This window comes from Rhipicephalus microplus, chromosome 1 (genome assembly GCF_043290135.1).
Source record: "Rhipicephalus microplus isolate Deutch F79 chromosome 1, USDA_Rmic, whole genome shotgun sequence".
NCBI lineage: Eukaryota > Metazoa > Arthropoda > Arachnida > Ixodida > Ixodidae > Rhipicephalus > Rhipicephalus microplus.
The window spans coordinates 249,776,130-249,794,509 of NC_134700.1; the positions used below are offsets into that span (position 1 = coordinate 249,776,130).

The 18,380-nt window shown below is 43.7% G+C and overlaps 2 protein-coding genes across 2 annotated transcripts in view; one reads left to right on the forward strand and one right to left on the reverse strand.

The window, feature by feature from the left end:
- LOC119186171 (protein ECT2) overlaps nt 1-16,020 on the reverse strand; it is a 66,363-nt gene extending 50,343 nt beyond the window's left edge. Inside the window, exons 1-8 of the mRNA XM_037434892.2 lie at nt 15,877-16,020; nt 15,582-15,673; nt 15,409-15,497; nt 10,640-10,807; nt 8,048-8,137; nt 7,223-7,333; nt 5,013-5,114; nt 195-294 (exon numbers count right to left, since the gene is read on the reverse strand). Of these exons, the coding sequence (XP_037290789.1) occupies nt 195-294; nt 5,013-5,114; nt 7,223-7,333; nt 8,048-8,137; nt 10,640-10,807; nt 15,409-15,497; nt 15,582-15,642 (721 nt within the window). The 5' untranslated portion in view covers nt 15,643-15,673; nt 15,877-16,020. The remainder of the gene's footprint in view (nt 1-194; nt 295-5,012; nt 5,115-7,222; nt 7,334-8,047; nt 8,138-10,639; nt 10,808-15,408; nt 15,498-15,581; nt 15,674-15,876) is intronic.
- A 275-nt stretch (nt 16,021-16,295) lies between these two features.
- Nucleotides 16,296-17,892, forward strand: Lipt2 (Lipoyl(octanoyl) transferase 2). Its single transcript, XM_037434900.2, has 2 exons — nt 16,296-16,909; nt 17,646-17,892. Exons 1-2 carry the CDS (start codon nt 16,444-16,446, stop codon nt 17,873-17,875), a joined length of 696 nt encoding a protein of 231 aa, XP_037290797.1. The 5' UTR covers nt 16,296-16,443; the 3' UTR covers nt 17,876-17,892.
- The last annotated feature ends 488 nt before the right edge of the window (nt 17,893-18,380 follow it).

An 18,380-nucleotide genomic window follows, 5' to 3' on the forward strand; every position in this document is an offset into this window, starting at 1 on the left:
TTCACAGTTAACTCGAAATCCAATAGCCCTTTAACTGGTCTAGTTAGATGTTCAGCTACCATAATGAGTAGCGCTATCAAACCGCAAGTAGTGTTCATGCTTACAATGGATCCCATGCAGCCAATTCTATGTTGTTAGCCAATCCTCTGCCATTTCGTAATGTGAGGCAGTATCATGAGGCAGCAGCACTTTACCATTTGCGAGGGCCACTTCCTCCATGTGTTGACGCTCATCATCAGCAAAACCAAGAAAGGCCAGCTGGAGATTCCTGAAGGCTTCCAGGCGAAGCTTCATCTGAAAACAAGAGGCACTTTCTAGCTTTACAATTTTTTTTTATTGTGATAGCAATTATATGGACACTCTCGGCAGATTTTTGCCTTACTGCTATGTCTTGGATTTGTATATGTACGTACGTATGCATGTGCACACACGCATACATATATATATATGGGCGTCAAAATTTTGTTTGGGGGGGGGGGTTGCAACACCTCTTGCATCGATGCTGGGGGAGGGCCTGAGCATTGGTTTAGCCTTGATAGGGGCAAGTGCCCCTTCCACACACCCCTGCTGACGCCTATATATATGTGTGTATATACCAAAGCACAAAGAAAAAAAAATCTGAAACACGTGACCGAGTATTTGAACCAGAGTCCTCTCGCTTTGCAGCACGCTGGGTTATACAACTCAACCACATGTCATGCTTGAACCGGTGTAGTAACGCTGAGCTATTTATATATACACCATTTATCGCTGACCGTACGCAGATCTCGAAAGAGCTTGAGTGTGTTTTCTATCACACAAAGCTCCTACATTTCCTTTCGATTCGAGAACTGCCCTTCAGCGGCACACAAAAAAGTGGCCCCTTTCTGTACCCACCCATGAAGTAAAATGTAAAAAAAAAAATAAAAGGAAGAAGAAGAAGAAGTAGAAGAAAAGTGGCGTGGGGAGGCACCTGGAACAGCTTGTGTCAGATTCCATGCGCCGCAGTTTATTCATTTTAGTGTTTTTGCCGTACATGTACAATGGTGGTTTGCAGTACATGTACTATGGTGGTTTTCCGTACATGCGTGGAAATGGTTTCCAGTTTGTACATGTACAGCAGTGGTATTTGTACAAATGAAACATGTACATGTATGGCGGCATTGTAATAACGATGCATACTGACTGGAAGGTGCTGCCACCTCTTAGGACTTACAAAAAGCATTAGAAATAATTGTGCTACCTTCTTGTACAGCATTAAGGGGGGAGGCTACCCTGGAGACCGAACTTTTTTATTTTTTAAGATATCTGGATGAAACTTTCAGGGGTTGTTCACTACAATAAAACTAGCACAACTGCTAAGTTTCACGAAGCTGTGTTTCTTAGTTCCAGAGTTATTGAGGTTTAACTGGGTGCTTCACATGGGTGCCTGAGGAAGAGTCGTGAGAAATCCCAGGACATAGTAGAAAGCTGAAATTCATTGTGGTCATTCCTTGATGGCTATCCCAGGGCGCTACAAAGCCGTTTTTTTTAATTCCCCCCCCCCCCCTTAAAATTTTCACGCAACTTGAATTTGATGTAACCAGTAATGACCAGATTCATCAAAGATTAATTGTTTATTATAAATTAACAGCACCAATTTTCAAAAAAAGGAGCTTGTTACGCTCTTGCAAGGTCATACAGGAACAGAATAAAAAAAACGGCACACAAATCTGATGAACAGTTTTCGAGTTCTTGCTTTCCTCAGCACCACAACTAGCAAAAAAATCCGTTCTGAGAAAACAGGCCGAGAAAGTTCAAAACACGTGTTTTCTTCAAAAAGCTCCAGCACAGTAACTAGAAGTGTCCTGGCGCACTCTTTTCTTCTTTTGCCTGGCCTCCATCTTCTCTTGGTGTCTTTTAGAATTCTTTTTTAGGCGTAAAGCGTCTTTTTCACGAGCTCACTGGATGGCCAGATGACCTGGTTGAAGTCCAATGGAGTCCGATATCACTTGCGTTGCTTTGCAGCAGCCGGCATTGTAGCGTAGCACTGCTTCATGCAGTGCTGTTTCTACCGCGATCAAGGATGAGTGTTGTTCCTTTGGCATCAGAGACCACAGAATGGAGTGGAATGATTCTGATGCATTTTGCGTCTTTGCTCCCAGGCAGCGCTGAAGAAGCGACTTTTGTGACAGTCTTTCGTAGATGGGCAGCATAGCTGCAGCGACATAGTCCGGTAGGCCGTGTTTATGTTTTGGCTGTGGCTCACGCTTTGCCTCTGCAGCTCTATGGCGGCACCACGATTGAGCCCCCTCTGGGCAAAGTTCATGGTGAGGGTCCTGGTCAGTCGATGTGACGTGGTGATATGTTGCCATCACTGCACGCTGCATGGCTGTTAGGTCAGTTGAATTGTTTCTCAGGGCCCAACCATAATATCCTGTCAGCTTTTCAATGAGGGCTTTAGTCAGCTTCCCCTTCCCACTCAGTGGCTTATCACTTTTCTGCACAATGTTTCGAAGAGCACTTCCAATCCTTTTCTGAACATGGTTCAGACATTCTTCTTTTACAATTGGCACTAGCCCGTACACAGTCTCTTCTGTGAGGGCTGCGAAGGTACGGCTGTCTCCGTCGGACACAAGAGTGGTGTACCGCAGGCCATGCTTGGATACAGACCACCCAAAGAGAGTCAAGCCTGCCTCCCCTTCCATGCTTCCCGATTTTGCGTCCGTGTTTTTCTGGCAAATGTGGTGCTTCTGCCAGCTTTCGTATGCTGCATCTCCAGGTTTGGGCCCTGTTTGGCATCCAAGGCAGTGGTTTGAAAGAACTACAGCATCCAAGATGAGACCTGTAAAGAAGTCAATTACCGATCCCACTCCGATGTGTGACCCCGCTTATGCCATGTGCCATCGTACACTACGGTGATGTCCTTGCAGAAGCTGGGGTCCATTTCTTTATATATTTTTATCACTGCTGTGGCATAATCAGCATAAAACTTCTCCAAAGCGGTGGCCTCTGGCTTCCTGAACGTCTCTTTCAAGTGCTTTTGAAACGTCTTGTGGTGAAGACCTCTGTAAGAGACGTTCATGGCAGCCCAAAAGTCATTAAGAGCTGTTTGCCCCTTGCCTATTTGCTTTATAGCCATTATGGCGCGGACATTTACATCGAAGGCCTGCGTGTCCTTTTTGCGGGGTGATGTCCATAATTTATCGACGGTGCCACAAGAGGCGCACACGACTTCAAGTTTTGTTGCAAGTCCAAGCTTGGTGCTCTCTCGGACAGTCATAGCACCTTTCAAACATTCTTTGCACACTGTGCGGCTGAGCACGACGTTAAAAATGTTCATTTGAACGAGCGAAAAATGTTCGCCGTCACATGTCACTGCAGGTGCAAGAGCCGGCTGCATCAGTTGAAATTTCTTCTGCGTCGCCGGCGTAGACTCTAGTTCAGCGCGAACAGCGTCACGACGTTTCGCATTCCATCGATTTCTTCCTTCGTTAAAAAACGCGTCCGCAGATGAAGCGACGGTCCACTCACGCTCGATGGCGGCACCGATTCAGACGAAGTGCTGGGTCCGGCGATATCAGAAGCACTCGGTGTCACACTGGATGGCATCGATTCGGAGCACGTGTCGAGCCCGGTGATCTCGGAAACACTCGGTGCATTTGCGGCTCCAGCCACACTCGATGTGTCGGATTCTCGACTGGCGACAGCCGACAACACAGTTCCATCGCTGCAAGCGTCTACGCAGTCGGCACCCGCAGCAGAATAGCGGAATTTCGATGATCGTACAAGCCGCATAGCGCGCCTCCGCGCAACGGACTTCCGCACTGACTTCGGCTTCGTTGCCGGCATCGCCCGCAACAACAAAGACGAAAGGCACAGAACTAGTTCAAAAAGAAAAAAAAAAACGAGAGAAAATGATCGAAAAGATAGCACAAGGCGAAGAGCGGCTCGTAAGCAGACGTCTGTCGAGGCGGACGGAGCAGAGAGCAACAACGAAGCGAGCGCGCTGGACGCGCCATCGAGAGGAGCGACCGCCCCCGCTGCTGCACAGCAGCCAATGGCGGGCACGCTTTCTCCCGCGAGATATGAATGCGCTGCTCTAGCCAATCAGCGCTCCACATCACATCGCGGGAAAACGCCAATAGCGTCTCAACTGTACTGCCGACGCCATTTTGCAAGGCGGCGAACGAGAGAGAAAGAATTCACGGTCAAAACAACACCAAGATGGCGCGGGACGACCGCATGGTCCGGGAATGGCGCGCGCGAAGTTTGGTTTGATTTCGGGATTTGCGCCTGTTCTGGACGCTGCGGCGGCCTCGAAAATAGTATTTTTTTGCACTTTGCGGTTGAATTAGGTGCTGATAATTACAGAATAGGTAGTTTATGAGACATACAACCTAAAAATGTGGTTTTTCAAAAACCGACTTTTTCGCGATTTTTCGGTTTTCAAGGGCCGCGTCCCCCCTTAACTTCAGGCATCAGTGAACCGCACAGACGACGGCGACACCAATGAGCAACGCCCTTTCGTGGTTTCAGTTTTGCCTCGCTATCGCAATGGAAGAGCAAGAAACGTGACCTTTATATCAGTAACTTCTTGCAGGGATGGCAGAAGATGGCTTCTATCTTTATTCGTGCTTCTTATAGCTCGTTTATCACCGACACTCCCGAGCTATTCTCGTTTTCCTTAATTAGAAAGCTTACTCTGCCCAAGGCAACCGCATGCAGAGAAGGTGCCACGTGTGTGCACCAACACAACTCGACAATGCAAGAGAACAGACGCTCATTGGCGATAGGTGAATATGGTGATGGGTGCCTGCTAGCAACCTTTGCCGAAAGCCCCAGCTGAACTGCATGTGCTGTGTAGCTATTTTTGAACAGAGGAAAAATGCATGTGCAAAAGGAGCTTTAATGTTTTTGTTTGATGCATTCATTTATCAATATGAATAAGCAAACTTTTCATCTTTTTTGGCACTCAACTTTAGGCTTCTAGGCAGACTGAAAGCACAAAGGCACAAAAGATTGGCAAAAAGAAGCCTCGGTTGTGCACTTACCATGGACTCTGAAGTAACTGAAAAGTCCTTCTCATTGCGGTGTGCCCATGCTTCAAGTAGCCACTCTTTCTTCATGATGGGAATGTCGAGGGCATCAGACAGCTGTGAAAACGACATAAGAAAAATACTTGGACAAATGTGCTACGCACTACTTCCGAGATCATCCAGAACACAATATTGCTCCCACAATTTTAATTTTCCATGACATGTTTACTTATTTCCCCTCTAGTATACAGCAAACAAGCTGTTTTTATCACACAATACAAATTTTAATAAAGATTTTACTACAGTCAGACTACTGTTGTTTTTGTACCAGAACTTTATGTTGACACAGAAATACTCTGCTGCAGCTATAATTCTGTAGTGGAGAACAGGTTGAAAACAAACGGCAGGGGAAGTGGGGGTGGCACTTGCTCAGTCAATGGCGCATAGTATTTCAACTCTCCTAGAAAGAAAAAGGAACACTTGTTCGAAATTTCACAGTTCACCCGGTATTCAAACCTACACCTATAAAAACTACGTCATAGTATAGAAATTGTCCTACCGCATTAACTCGCGTAATCCTCGCACTCGCATAATTTTCGCACCCCCCACATCGCCCAACAAAAATGCGTTTTTTTCCCCCTCGAGTAATTATCACACCCCCGAAAATTGCCGCAATAATGTCGTCTGCTCGTCCCAGCCGTTGATGATGATAGCGTGCGCCATCTCTTAAGCGTACTATTATTGCACGAAGATTACATTCAATCCAAGCCAAGCCAAAGCGGCAAGAGCGCGTTGCGGCGTGTTTTGTATGCTGTGTCTGTAATCTTGGCACATTGTGGGGCGATACTGAAGCTACACGGCTGCTTCAAGTTGCAAGTGATAGATCATGCACTAAACGGCGGCAACAGGGCCGCTGGTAGGCCTTTCGGAGTCTACGAGTTTTGTGTTCGCTACTGGTGACGGCAGCTGAAAGCCAGCAAGACGCGTTGGGCCTGCCGTGGGCTTAAAACTGGAATTGATGATAAACTTTATTTCTTCAGAAGGAAACTGCGGACGATTCTGTTAAATAGCCATAAGCCCAATACTGACGTCCTACGCTTACCTTTGGAGGGCTCCTGTTGAGCTATGAACGCTACCGTTACGCACGCAACGCCCACAAGCTTTGCGTATGGTATTCTAATTCTCGACTATTTGCTTGCACGTTGTGTCTCAAATAAATCTTGCCTTGTGTTGAACCTCTGCTTTTATTGTTGAGGTAAGTTCTAATTAGTACTTCTTAAAGCTTGCTGTAAGTTGCTGGTGTGAGAATCCCGATTCGCGGCCACTTTGTTTTCTTTTTTGCTCTGTAGGTTTTGGTGGAAAGTTTTCCCTGCGTAATTCTCGCAACCTCCAGCTTTGCATCAGTTTTCCGGCAAAAAAAGTGCGAGGATTATGCGAGTAAATATAGTAGATACTTTGAATTAATGTCCTGTTTGCAGTCTATATTTACGGATGCCAATGATAAATGGCATTTAAACGAAATGGGGGTGCTCTGATGCGCAACAAATTTTCCTTCTTGTTTGGCCCTTGCCATCAAATTTTAATACTCTAAAACAAGTAGCACAGTCCTCACTGGAACAGACACTGCATAATAAAAAAAGAAGAAAGGAAGAGACTACTGAAGTGTCTCAGGTGCATAGGATCAGGGTCACTAAAGTGACAAAATGATTTGATTTAGATTGTGATAAAATGTACTCCGAGAACTCTAATGTCATATGTTTTAACATCGTAACTATAAGAGAAAATCAAGGTCAAAGATTCATTTTTGAATTGCACGCTGTAATCTCCACATGTGAAGTCACGAATTTCGAAATGTATTTCTCGTATTTTCGCAACACCGGCTCCACGAAACTTTCTGAAACTTTGCATGCTAGGTTTAAGGCTTTCAAAGTTGACAATGCACTTAATTTTTTCGGATTAGTAACTATGTAGGACCTAGCAGACACCATCAGAGAATCTCAAGGTGGCATCTACACCTGTCTTTTTTTCTTTCCCTTGCATGTTTGCTCGCTTACCAAGCACCATCTCGCGGCAAGAGTGGCGCTTTCAGGATTGCGGAATTTTACTTTTCCAACACACAAAAAACTTGTTTCTCTTTAGTGTCCCTTCAAGGAACTGCGTCTACGACTGTATGCCCAAATACGAAGTAATGACAACATGGTTAGAACAGCAATAAGCCCACATACCTCATACTTGGCACTGGTCACACAGTCTGCCACACAGTGTGTTACCGTCCTGCTGGAGAACTTGTCTCGCACACTGGCTCCCATGTAGTGTGACAGCAGGAGCAGCTCACACTGTACAAAGTAGTTGACGCATCAATGTCCACTTTTGTTAACAAAACGAAGCAGGGGTGCAACAACGAAATTTGGAGCGATTTTCAGAGCAGAAAAATCTTACTTTTGGAGCACTAAAATGCATATTTGGAGCAAATTACGAAAAAAAAAAAAACATTTTTTATCGTGAAAGACGAAATTTCGAGCAGTATAAAAAGATGGCTCACATTTAAAAAAAGAAAAAGTATCTACAAACCGTTCAAGATCGCATAAATCGCACACTGCTGGGAGTGCTCAAACCTCTGGGAGTGCTCAATAGTGTCGCATGTCTTTGTAAATCGTGTTCACCACATGGTGAACACATGGTGAACATAAAACAGCACGTAAACTGACAAAGTTACAAGCATTGTAGGTATGTCTGTGTTCCTCCATTGTTTGTTTATGCACTGCTGTCCCACAGCAGCACCAAGTAAGACGCAAAAGGGGTTCCCTATAACCAGAGATGTGTTTCAACAAATTTTCCAACTATTTGGAGACGAACAGGATCAAAACAACACCCTTAAATCACAAAGATGAAAAGAAATTCATCAGAACCATCATCATCATTCATCAGTAAGGTTCAAGTAGATCGATCTCTAATCGACAGAAATACTACCTAAACTGTATCGTTAAACATGGGACTGCTAAAAACTGGGCTACACAGTTTCTAAAAAACTCAAAATTATGGATACGCACCAGTTCTGAACGAGACTTGAAGCCTGTAAAGACGATGACCAAGCCATCCATGGCAAGGTTATAGATGGGCCGGCCCTTGTCGGGAAAAGGCTGCAATGACCAAAGAACATTCACAACTGGCGAGCGAGCATACAATGAAAGCAACCATAGTAGCAATTAAAGACACAATTTTCATGTGCGAGGTGCGAATCCAACATGACCTATTTGTTTCCATATCAATTCAAGCACTTTGCCACACTTGCACTTTTATGTTGAACCCGTGGTTAGGTAGAACTCAATGATTACACCCAAAAGCAAAAGTTTTGAAAATTTTGGGTCCACGACAAATGTGAATTTCTGCTCTATCAGAGGTAATGCATTTAATCTAGCTGGCGACTTTACAGATTGGAATGCTGACTGCAGGCTGAAACATTTGCACAGAGAGAATAGCTTTTTCGAATATTCTACAACCCGGAAGCTTTTGCTGTAGTGGTGTGCAACTATATGCCAATCATGCTTTTAGGAGCACCCTGAAACATGCACAGGTTATTGCAAGCAAACTATCGCGATAGCCTGTAGTTGAACACCAGACGTTTCTCTTGTACATGCAGGGGTAGAGCGACAGCATCACTCAATGTTTACTTTCATCTGTCAGCACTTTCTAAAATCTACTTTCCCAGGCTCTGCAGCATTGCTAATAGTGGTTACTGGCCGAGACACTGCAAACGAAACAATTTAGCTTAAACCTATGCAAAAAGTAAAATTGCACTATCTGTAGTGCCCCCTTACTGGGCATCGTAAAAAAAATAAAGCTTACCGGCACTGTACTGAATATGGATGCTCAATGTATAAATTAAAGGGACACTAAAAGCAAATAATTTAGGTCGTAGTGAAAAATCAATGTTTGAGAACGTCTAAAATGACAATATTATCAACAGCAGTGATCTGCTCATCAAGAAATTAAGGTAAATGGACAACACCATACATGCCACGAGTGGGATATCTTGGAATAATCCCAATGGTATCAAGAGTCCCAGGTACAATTAACCACTACTAATCAAACCAGTTGCAATAAAAAGAATAAATTGAAAACTTCCATTCATTATGACACGTAAAATGCTGCTTGTCCATTTCTGTGTGATTCACAAAAAAGAAAAACGACCGCTTGGTGCTACTACTCCAAGAACAGCGCTAGTGGGTCAGAAGTTCCATTTCCGCTGAACTGCGCTTCACTCAACGATCGCACCTTAACAATAGTTTCGGTAACTTGTACTGCTACGGGTGCTTCGCGCACTCACGAAAGTCGCTGTGACATAAAGTTTAAGAAAATGCTGCGTTCATGTAATGTTGCTGGATGCCCGAATGGCGTACATCACCTCAGCTCCAGCAAAAAAACTGACATGACTTTCGAATGGGAGCCGCAAAATGAACCCCTACATTCAAAATGACTGGGTTTCGTGTCTCTGCACCAGCATCGCCAGACAATGTCTCAGTGCCAGCTTCACCCACGACGTCCATCGTGGCAAGTTTCGATGGCCGTCATCGCTGCTCTGGCTCCCGTTAATTTTGCTCTACTGGTACTTGAGCAGTGGTGGCACACTAAAGGCGGGCGCGGCTAGGCAAGGTGACTGCTACATTAGAAGGCCCTGTTCAGGCAGTTGTTTTAAGTGCACTAATGGCATGCGGATCACTAAAATGTCATTTTATTCCAAAATAAGAATTTCCTTGGAATGAAAGTACCACGAGGTTTCTGAACTGCTAGTTCAACAATCAACGTCGACTTTATATTTGCTATTAGTGTCACCTTAAGCCACCTTACAAACGAAGAACAATGCGATTATAATGGTTATAACGCATATGACTGAGCCAGCAAATTACTACAACTGATGGGGAATGTTCTATTTTCATGATCATCAATTTCTTCTCATTTAATAACAGCTATGTGTTATATCCACTGCCTTGCCCTGCCCGACTACGTTGGAGAGCTGCATCACAGCGCAATGGGCGACTCTTAATTATTAGTCTGCAGTGGGTACATATAAATATGCATGTGTCAGCTGACGTGATAAGGCGAGTGCCTAGAGCCATCTAGGTCATACAATGACAACTGCTGGATCGCATAGGATGCAAAAATAAACTTGACTGTACTACTCATACTCATGGCAGACCAGTAGAACGCACTACACTCAGAAGTAGGAGGCTTTGAATATACCACTGTTAGTACACATTTGCCAGAACTACTATGCTTGCAGGGCAACTGTTAATCATGAGGCAATTAGAAACGGACATACATTTCCAGTTAAAAGAGTGAGAGAAAACAGAAACAGAGAGAAAAGGACAAAAGCAGGGACTATAGTAACTGGAGCATTATTCCACGTGTCTATTCCGTGGACTGTCCATTTCAGTGTGCAGCGACAGACTATGGCTTGAGAGCTGGTAAACCGTTGCTAAAACTACAAAGTCCTATCCAGTCAGCATGCACCAAAATACACAGCCCACCTAGTAAACTTTTGCAGAATTACCCCCAGAGGGTCACGCTAATGACTCATAGGGCAAGAACTAAATATAAATGCAAATGTTTTAAAACAACCAGTTTGCCTGCAGAATACTCACTATGCTTCTTTCAGCACACTGGAGAAGGACGAGAGGGCCTAGCACAAGCGAGCGCTGCTTCAATTGTTCGAACAGGGGTCCTTCAAAGTTTTCGACGACGAAAACTGTGCCTCGGTCCCCAGCGAACTCTTCTCCTGATTCGCTGTACACCACTGGCAGACCCTGGCACTGCACACATAATGCAACACAGTTTGATTTGGAAAAGACTGCCTTTCATGCTATAGGCTGAAATGACACTTTATTATAGGGACACTAGGAAAAAACAAATAAATGTACGTAGGCTGAAAATTTTCTTTCATAATAATCGCTGTCAATTTCACCACCACGTGTTTATTAATAGAAGAGAAAATGAAGTGCAGCATTTCATTTTCAAACTTCGCAACAAAGTCTCCACGTGCATATGAGCACATCGCGAATTTGAGTTTTATTTGTCGTCCATATTTCAGCTATAATTGGCTGTGAAAAATTTCACAAAAGTTGGAACATAGAGCCTCTGGCCCCATTAGAAACAATGCACCAATTTTTTACCGATGGAGAATCATGTACGCCTTAATATAAATCATTGAATTCTACAATTTCAAAGCGAGCAGGGGGGGGGGGGGCAAACTTCCAAGGCAACAACGTCACCTATAAATGGTTGCGCGTTCTCCCACTTGTGAAGAGTCTTCTCATGACAAGAGTAGTGTTCTCGTATTACAAAAGGGCAATTTATGCTAGAGAAATTTTCTCTCTCATATCCCTTTGTTGCATAGATGGCATGTGAGGAAAGAGCTGGGAAGGACAAACATATAGCCATTTACTAATTTGCACAGGTAGCTGCACACAATGCAGCTGTAATAAATACTCTTGGCCAGGTGTCATGAAAGGGGGAGGCAAAAGGGGCAAGGTCAGAACTTCCCAAAATGCAGATTCCCAATTCTCAATAAGCAGATTCCTGGTGCCATTTTTATGGCATAGGCACATTAAACTTATGCGATTCTATTCTATAATGTATAACAACTCTGAAGACATTTTTCTTTATCATAATCATAGGTTGGTAAACTGACTCATGACTAGACTCATTCAGAGAGATTGGGCCGTGAGCAAGTCCGCGTAAGTGCAGGGGAGCGATATAGTGATTGATTGACTGATATGTGGGGTTTAACGTCCCAAAACCACTATATGATTATGAGAGACGCCGTAGTGGAAGGCTCCAGAAATTTCGACCACCTGGAGTTCTTTAACGTGCACCCAAATCTGAGCACACGGGCCTACAACATTTCCGCCTCCATCGGAAATGCAGCCGCTGCAGCCGAGATTCGAACTCGCGACCAGCGGATCAGCAGCCGAGTACCTTAGCCACTAGACCACTGCGGCGGGGCTCATGATCCTATCTAATCTTCAGCATTAGCATCAGTGTTATAGCGGCTTAAGTTATACAAAAGTCTTTTCACATATACTTCAACAGTGCACTGCCTCATTTTGTTGACCCACGACACCTGTTAGGAGGGCAGGGGCACCATGAACTCCCCCCAAACTAAGACGGATTTCCTGATAGAGATATTTCGTGCATGTCACATATTTCACAAAATGCACTTCCTTGATTGAAACCACAGATAACTTATATTTGAAGGTACAAAATATAAAGGCGCACGCTAGAGCATAGACTGCTTGAGGTGCAAGATAAGGGCATTGACACCTAGATTGAAAAAGCTAATTCTTACATTAACAGATTGATTGATATGTGGGGTTTAATGTCCCGAAACCACCATATGATTATGAGAGACGTCGTAGCCGAGGGTTCCGTAAATTCGGACCACCTGAGGTTCTTTAAAGTGCACCCAAATCTGATCACACAGGCATATAGCATTTTCCCCGCCATCAAAAATGCAGCCACCTCAGCCGCGATTCGATCCTGCGACCTGCGGTTCAGCAGCCGAGTACCTTAGCCACTAGACCACCGCGGCAGGGCATTCTTACACTAACAATTTCATGAGTCAACTCACTCGGGCTCACTTAGACTCAGGTCAAGCTGCGAGTCTGGTTGAAAATTGTGGTGAGCCCGAGTGAGTCCTCAGAGCAAAATAAATTTCTTGAGTGAGCTTTTATTTCTTTGCCAACCTATACTTATCACCAATCAACTATATAGCCAAGGAAATATTTACATTTTTTTCCTTATACTGAGTCAAAGACAATGAAGAAACGAGAGTATAGTAGCAATACTCAATTCTCCACATTTACGGCATACTGGGGAAGTACTCGGCAGAAATGTGCTGCTGATGGCCATTTAAGGTTAATGACTGAAAGACCCAGTCAGGCTGGCAAATATAAAATACTCAGTTTGCAAAGTTATATGCGAGTAAATTTTTATCTCTACTGTAAAAAGCACAGCCTGCATTGCGCTTGGAAGCTAAGAGGGCGCTGCTATACTTCTTTAAGAAATTGTTATATGGTTTCAGTAAAAGAGTTCACTACATCACGAAGTGTTTCCTGCAAAAGCTCCCAGAACCCATCAGACACAAGCGGAGTTACAGAAATTTGTTGCAAGTCTCTAGTGCTTTCTCCTTTTTAATCAGCGAGAATGTTGAAAGGTACTAAGAGAGGGCTATGACAAGGGAGCAAGATGCGCCTCTTTCTTCAGCACTTCATGATCTTGAGGACTTTTTTTTTTTTCTTTGAATGGACGGTTTGTAGAGGTGCGTAAATATTTCAGTTTCAAATTTAAATAGGATGATTCCTGATCAATTAAGTTGTTTAGACTTCTGAATTGCTAGTATAAAAGGTTTCAAATTTGACAGTATGAATATTCAAAATGCAACAAAGGCCTATGGTATAACTTGGTAGGGTGGCTAATACTAATACTGATGTCGTTATACTAGGCAGCCTTTCTGTCATTTCTGCAGATAATAAATAACACATGAACTGTTGAGCCCTTGGCAACTTTACTTCAGCAAAGAAAACACTGACTTCTTGCACAGTTGGGTCCCATTTTGTGCAAGATCCTAAAACATCCAGACTTTGGCCCACAAAATCATATGCGATTGGCTTCAAATGTCAGAATTCAGTAACACAGTGCAGTTATCACTGTCGCACCACACCACTCGTACAGAAACACCCATCATTCCAACGCGCAGTTTAAACAGTGCTGTGAATGGTCATCCATAGGTTTTTTGGGTTTGAGTATTCAGGACAATAAAGCAAAACATTACTATTCTCAGGCGAGCCGTATTGCGAGATCCTAAAGAAAAAAAAAAGCTACCGTACTACCCTCTGCTAGCCATTGGGAGGTTAGAAGTGCGACCAAAAGAGTGGTGCTTCTTTCTATCAACGTGCCTGAGCATTCATAAAAGCTGAAGGGAAAAAAAAAAGCTCTCGAACAAGTACGTAATAAAAATTTCAGAAGGGTAACATTCGATTTCATTTTTATGAGTTCTTTCTTCCGATTTTTAGTTACATCCACTGTATGCGATAATGCACATTTTTGGCCACTATTTGGCACTATTCGATTTAAGCTGCAATGTCACTATTCGCACGGTCCTAGTGGTTTACTTAGCGTGATTGGGCGAATGATGGCTATAGTAACTATGTAGCTCACAATGCTCAAATCAGCCAATGATCATGGACTTAGGGTTTATGACCTGGTTGGGTTTATGACATTGTTTATTGAGAGAAGAGGAAACAATTCCTAGCTGGATTTAAGAATTAATTGTTATTTCCACACTGGATGATGTGCTCTAATGTTCGGCTCACGTGTTCCCAGGGCCCTCCACTACCAATGAGCACTGTTTTATGACCATTTTCAAAAAGTGTTGCAGGACCCCTTTAACAGCAAAACAGATCTTGTAGGTTGCAACGAGGCCAACGTGTATTTTTTTGTGTGAGCTGACAGATTGATGTTTGCTTCGTAGCTGTTGGCCTTATCTCCTTATTTACATTGCAGCAGCATTTTGTATTTGCACACTAATAAATAGGAATATGCCCAAGAAGTGGGCCCCTTTTAGGTGCTGAATTATGTCTTTTCCGAAATTCGACATGGATGTCGTGCTCTTTACAAATGTCCTTTCATTACTAGTGTGCCGAGCAGCATTTGTACATAAGGAGTCTCATGTTATTTTTACATTAAATGTGCTCAAATGTGGTACCCTACATCCCTTGTAACATATGAAGTACTCGAGTTATGTTTTAGTGATCACTGGGTGTGTGTGTGTGTACACACACACACACACACACACTTATATATATATATATATATATATATATATATATATATATATATATATATATATATATATATATATATATATATATATACTACACACACACACACTATGTTTCAACTTAATATTCGCTGAACTTGAATATGTGTGTTGTCTATAATCATCTCTAATGGTACCGGCAGCATTGCTGAATGAACGAATAATATTGGCATAAAAACATACCTTAAGTCTAAATACAGACATTCTTAATTCCGAACTATCAGTTAAGGTATACTCTCATGAAAGCCCTTTACTTTTGTCAGTTATAAGTCACGGTAATACACGTAATAAAGGTTTACTGCCACAGAACTGCTTACACCCCAGGCCGCGAGCGGAATTATTGGTTTACTGAAGAGGAATGCCCAGCGCGAACAGGAAACAGAGTTTGAAGCAGCGCAATAAAAAAACAAAGTTCTGAATCCGGGAAACAGCCACAAGAAGTAGCTTGTTCGGCTACCCATAGTCAGCTGAAGACTTGGAACGTAAGCACTACAGTACACAGCTCCGCTAAAAATTAAACTGAATCCAAATCACCTTCGCTGCTTGCACAACGCTTTCGTTATCCTTGAGTGAGCCCACAAGACAAATCCTTTGCTTCGGGTATCCTCGACAGCTCAGGGTTTCTGGAAGACAAATAAATCGCAAGAAATTAGCGGCCAAGGCTCATGCACCTGACAGTCGTTGCAGCGCGTAGTTTCAGGACTTACCGTTGGCGTTGAAACCGTTCACCATTGAGGAACCACCAACAACTGAGCTTTCGTTGGCCATTTTTGTGTAACTGGGCAGGCCTAAAACATAGCTAAAACAATAAAAAGTAAGGAAAGGAGCAAACAATTAAACAATCAAACAAACAGTTTGTGCGTTGCTGAAGTGCATCGTAAATGGCGACTGGCTAGCATAGCTACAGCTGCGTTTTCTGACACCAATGTGTCGCGCTAATATCTGCTCAAGCAAAAATTAAATATTACGCGCTTACGCGGCGAATTACATTAATTAACTCACCCGTTTTCGCGTAATCAACGCCGGATATTTTCAAACACGGCGGCGTCCGAAAATTATAAACCGGGCAATGCAGAGCCATATATGGTTACGCAAACTATGCGTCCCCTGCCGGACTCTTCACAAACGATTCTGTCCAACCGACAAACGCCTAAAAACCCCAAAAAAAATATTTTAGGCTGTTGATTAAGTCGTAAGCACACTAACTTTTAGCAGTATGTTTTTAACAGCAAAAACGAATCTCAAAGGTTTTTTCATTCAATGGCTGTATTTAACTTTGCTGGCTGTGCTCACTTGGCATGTTTCTTGAAAACCAGAACAGTCCATAAGCCTGGCTACGGCTACGGCCGAGCGTACAGAGCACACAGAGAAACTAAATATACTACCTAAGTATATTTCTCTATGCGGAGCAGACGATTACGAATGTTATGTTCGTTGGGGTCATGTATGTAGTAGTGATGTAGTACAACGTGCACGTACTGCTTATGCGCTCGTGTTACCGGTGTACTGCGGTGTTATCGTGCAGTCTCTGGTGTAGCAAAGCTACAGTGTCATAGCTCCGACAAGGTTATGGGCTCACAGCCATTCGTCAAGTTTAAAAACCTAGGCCGCATGGCCTTCACTCAAGCTTATCAGATGCAGAAAGAAGTGGCGCGCACCTTACTGGAAGAAGTTGCCTGTCATTCTCAAGACATGGTATCGGGCAACACAGTTCTTCTTGTCGAGCACGACCCAGTGTACACCGTCGGGATCCGATCAAAGCAATATTCGGCCGAAGTCGAAGAAAGGCTGAGGAAATTGCAGGCCGACTTTGTGCGAACAAATCGCGGCGGTCTGGTGACGTTTCACGGACCAGGTCAACTTGTTGCCTATCCCATCCTCTACCTCGGCTCTTTCTTCAAGGACAAAAGCATGCGCTCGTATGTTCACAGCCTCGAGCAGATGATAATCGACTTCTGTACGCGTTTCCAGCTTGAAGCAAAAACGACGGAGCACACGGGCGTTTGGATAGGAGACAATAAAATTGCTGCAATAGGTAAATAAATTTTATGATCGCATTTCTCCACCGGAGAGAGATCTTCGAAATGTTTCGAGTGAAGGGCTGAGTGACTTGATCGCATAAACAGCACGTTTTGACGATATTCCTAAGGACCACTGAAAACATTTCTCAAACTTAAGCAACGTATTCTGCTAGCCGGATACAACTTTAAGAACTTGGGAAAGGGCTCGCCCAGACGAACGAAGCCCGGGTTTGATACATCAGCGACTAAACAAATTGTCCCTCTCTTCCTCTCGGGAACATTCTTAGCAGGCGGGGCCAACGGCCGTTCGACTCATGACGTCAGTGTGGAATACGCGCCTATTGGTGCACGCTTGTGTGCATTCGCTTGTGAGGAGGAAATGCCGCTGACTTCTAAAGTTGTAACCGACTATATATGTCTCTAAACACAGACACAAAATTTAAGGGATGTGGAGGGAATGCAGATGTTAAATTAGCGTGACGACCAATTTCAGCAATAGTCCTAGTCCACAGCACAGTGCCATGCACTGGCACAAACCAAGCTTGCAACAGTGCAGTGCCGATTTTACCGGCGCGCTGGGTATGCTATATTTGTTCTTCTTGAATGCTAATGTGTACATTCAAATATTGTTTAAGGTATCTTAAGACCAAGACATTTTACACTAAAATAATTGCACTTTGTGCTGTGCTTGTACTGAACCCACTAGTATATACAGTGCCCTTCGGTTCTCTTTTACAATGTTCCTTCCAGGTGTTCATGGCAGCAGGTACGTCACAACCCACGGCATTGCTATCAACTGCAACACAGATCTCAGCTGGTTTGACCACATCGTGCCTTGTGGCATTAAAGACAAAGGAGTGACGTCGCTAAGTCGGGAACTTGGCCGAGTAGTAACTATCAACGAGGCCTATCCCATTCTTGTGACTGCCTTCGAGCGGCAATTTAAATGCACTGCTGTTGGGGAAATAAAGTGTTCATGACTTCTTTTCTGTGATAATGTGCCAACTGTATAGTTGACTAAGCTGCGCATATTGCACACAGAGACATGTTTCACACAGGGACATCACAGTACACATATCTCCACAGTATGCAAGTTATACAAGGGTCGGGTACAAACAGCCTTTGCAGAGTGTGTTCAAGGGGAATACGGTAAAAGCTCATTAGATTTTCACGAGACTGGAAAAGCCGTCCGAATGAACACATGTCATATTATCGAAACTATCAAGAAATCAATAAATGTCTAAATTCAATGCACTTTCATATCATTTTCCTAAGGAATGCACATAAATCCAATAATTATATTGCAAAAGAGCAGTGCGAAAGCCACAATTTTTATCATTTGCTACATGATTTAAAGTGCGAATGTGGCTCAAGACCTCCCCCCCCCCACCTGTCTTGAGCCGAAATGTGCTCTGAACACGTACCTTATCACACACCAACAATGTGATTGTGAATGGCGACCATGCTTTTCTGAAAGCCCGCGAC